The sequence below is a fragment of the Bison bison genome, unplaced genomic scaffold (genome assembly GCF_000754665.1).
Source record: "Bison bison bison isolate TAMUID 2011002044 unplaced genomic scaffold, Bison_UMD1.0 scf7180017864260, whole genome shotgun sequence".
In the NCBI taxonomy this organism is placed as follows: Eukaryota; Metazoa; Chordata; class Mammalia; order Artiodactyla; family Bovidae; genus Bison; species Bison bison.
The window spans coordinates 4465845-4467831 of NW_011494832.1; the positions used below are offsets into that span (position 1 = coordinate 4465845).

A 1987-nucleotide genomic window follows, 5' to 3' on the forward strand; every position below is an offset into this window, starting at 1 on the left:
ATCTACTGGTATAGTGTTATAACTACAACTAAGAAAACAATTTGGGTCAAAACTATTTTGCTATTATTTCAAATATTATACATATATAAATCTTCCTGAAAATTAAAGTATTTTAACAGTAAAATGTTAATAATACGTAATCTAAGTTTAAAATATAATTTTCTAAGAGGAAATAATAATTGAGTAGTAATAGACTATCCTGGCTGCTGTTTTAGATTTTTGTATTCTGTGTCTGCAGTACTCCAAGAATAGTGAACAATAAAGCTTTAATTAAATTATATTAGAAATAAGATATATTTCTATATTTTTGTTAATTCACTTTTTAAAGAATATGAACCGTTATTTATTCATTCTTAAATATTTACCAAGAAATTACCATTTACCAGATACTGCTTGGGCATATAAAACACACATAATATACCTGATTGAAATCACGTCAGGTTTTCTCTGGTTTATTTTTGTTTCCACACTTCAGTTTCCTGTTTTTTCAGTGTTTACCTTAGTCAGATAACAACAGAGATCTACTATAACCTCACATAATAGATATTCTATGATAGAGCAATGAATAATGTATACCTTATTTCATCTCTCTAAATATCTTGTACTTGCAAAAGAGTTTTCCCCCTAAAACCACCCTTGATCTCTTTCCTAAGGGTAGATGGTACTTTGCCTAGAGGTGTTAGAGCGAGAAGCTTAGATGTAATAAGTTTAACAACATATGGGGTAGGGATTGAGGGGAAACGATCTGTAAAGTAGAAAGTATATTTCACTTAGCATCTTTAATTCTCATTAAAACATTGGAAAATATGGAAAAGCCAATACAGGAAAGTCTGTGCACTTTGAACAGTCTTTCTCTTATATGAAAACATGCTCTTACTATTCCCTTGTTTAAAACTCTCTTTCTTCTCCTCACCCTCAGGATAAAAGCTAAACATTTCATTATGGGATGCAACCCTTTTATGGTCCAGATCTTACCTATTTTAATCACTTTATTTCCACCACTCTCTTTACTCCTTAAACCAACCATATTGAAACATCTGAATTACTAAAATAACACATTTACCTAACACATGATATTTTCTATCTCATCTTACCTAAGCTTATTTTTCTCACTCAGAACACTTAATATGGAATTGTATCCTGTCCATTATCCCCACCATAATCCATAGCCCAAGTTTGTACCTGTTCCATGTTTTCTCACAGAACCTGTGTAAACTCCTAAAAAGACACATATTCCGTCTCCTCTGCTATGCACACCTAAGATTCCTCTTCTCTAATTTGCTGGAGGCTCAGCATTGGCTTATTTATCATTTTAATCTGCTTGTTTACCCTAATTTCTGACATAATTTATGTACTCAATAATCGCTGCTTCAATGAATGGCATTTGAGAATTAATTTTCATTTGAATAACTATTGTGAATTTTAACTTCTGTTAAAATGAATGACATTCATTTGAAACAACAGTTTTGAGTTTTAGTTCCTCCTGTTTTTCAGAGTTCATTATCTCACCAAGGAAAATATAAACCAGGACTCTGAGAGCCACATGGTCTCTTTCCTGCAGCCCAATGGCGCCATCTTTGAACCCTCGCTATCAGTTGGAACTGAGGATGACACGTTCACCATTCTCAACCTGGCTGTAGCAGTGAGCTCAGTTCAGTCACTCAGTTGTGTCTGACTCTTTGCAACCCCATGAATCGCAGCACGCCAGGCTTCCCTGTCCCATCACCAACTCCCGGAGTTCACTGAGACTCACGTCCATCGAGTCAGTGATGCCATCCAGCCATCTCATCCTCTGTCATCCCCTTCTCCTCCTGCTCCCAATCCCTCCCAGCATCAGAGTCTTTTCCAATGAGTCAACTCTTCGCATGAGGTGGCCAAAGTACTGGAATTTCAGCTTCAGCATCATTCCTTCCAAAGAAATCCCAGGGCTGATCTCCTTCAGAATGGACTGGTTGGATCTCCTTGCAGTCCAAGGGACTCTCAAGAG

At 36.0% G+C, this 1987-nt stretch overlaps 1 protein-coding gene across 1 annotated transcript in view; it reads left to right on the top strand.

The window, feature by feature from the left end:
* LOC104994562 (platelet glycoprotein 4-like) overlaps positions 1–1987 on the top strand; it is a 58416-nt gene that overhangs the window by 32294 nt on the left and 24135 nt on the right. Inside the window, 1 exon segment of the mRNA XM_010848193.1 lies at positions 1495–1642. Within this exon segment, the coding sequence (XP_010846495.1) occupies positions 1495–1642 (148 nt within the window).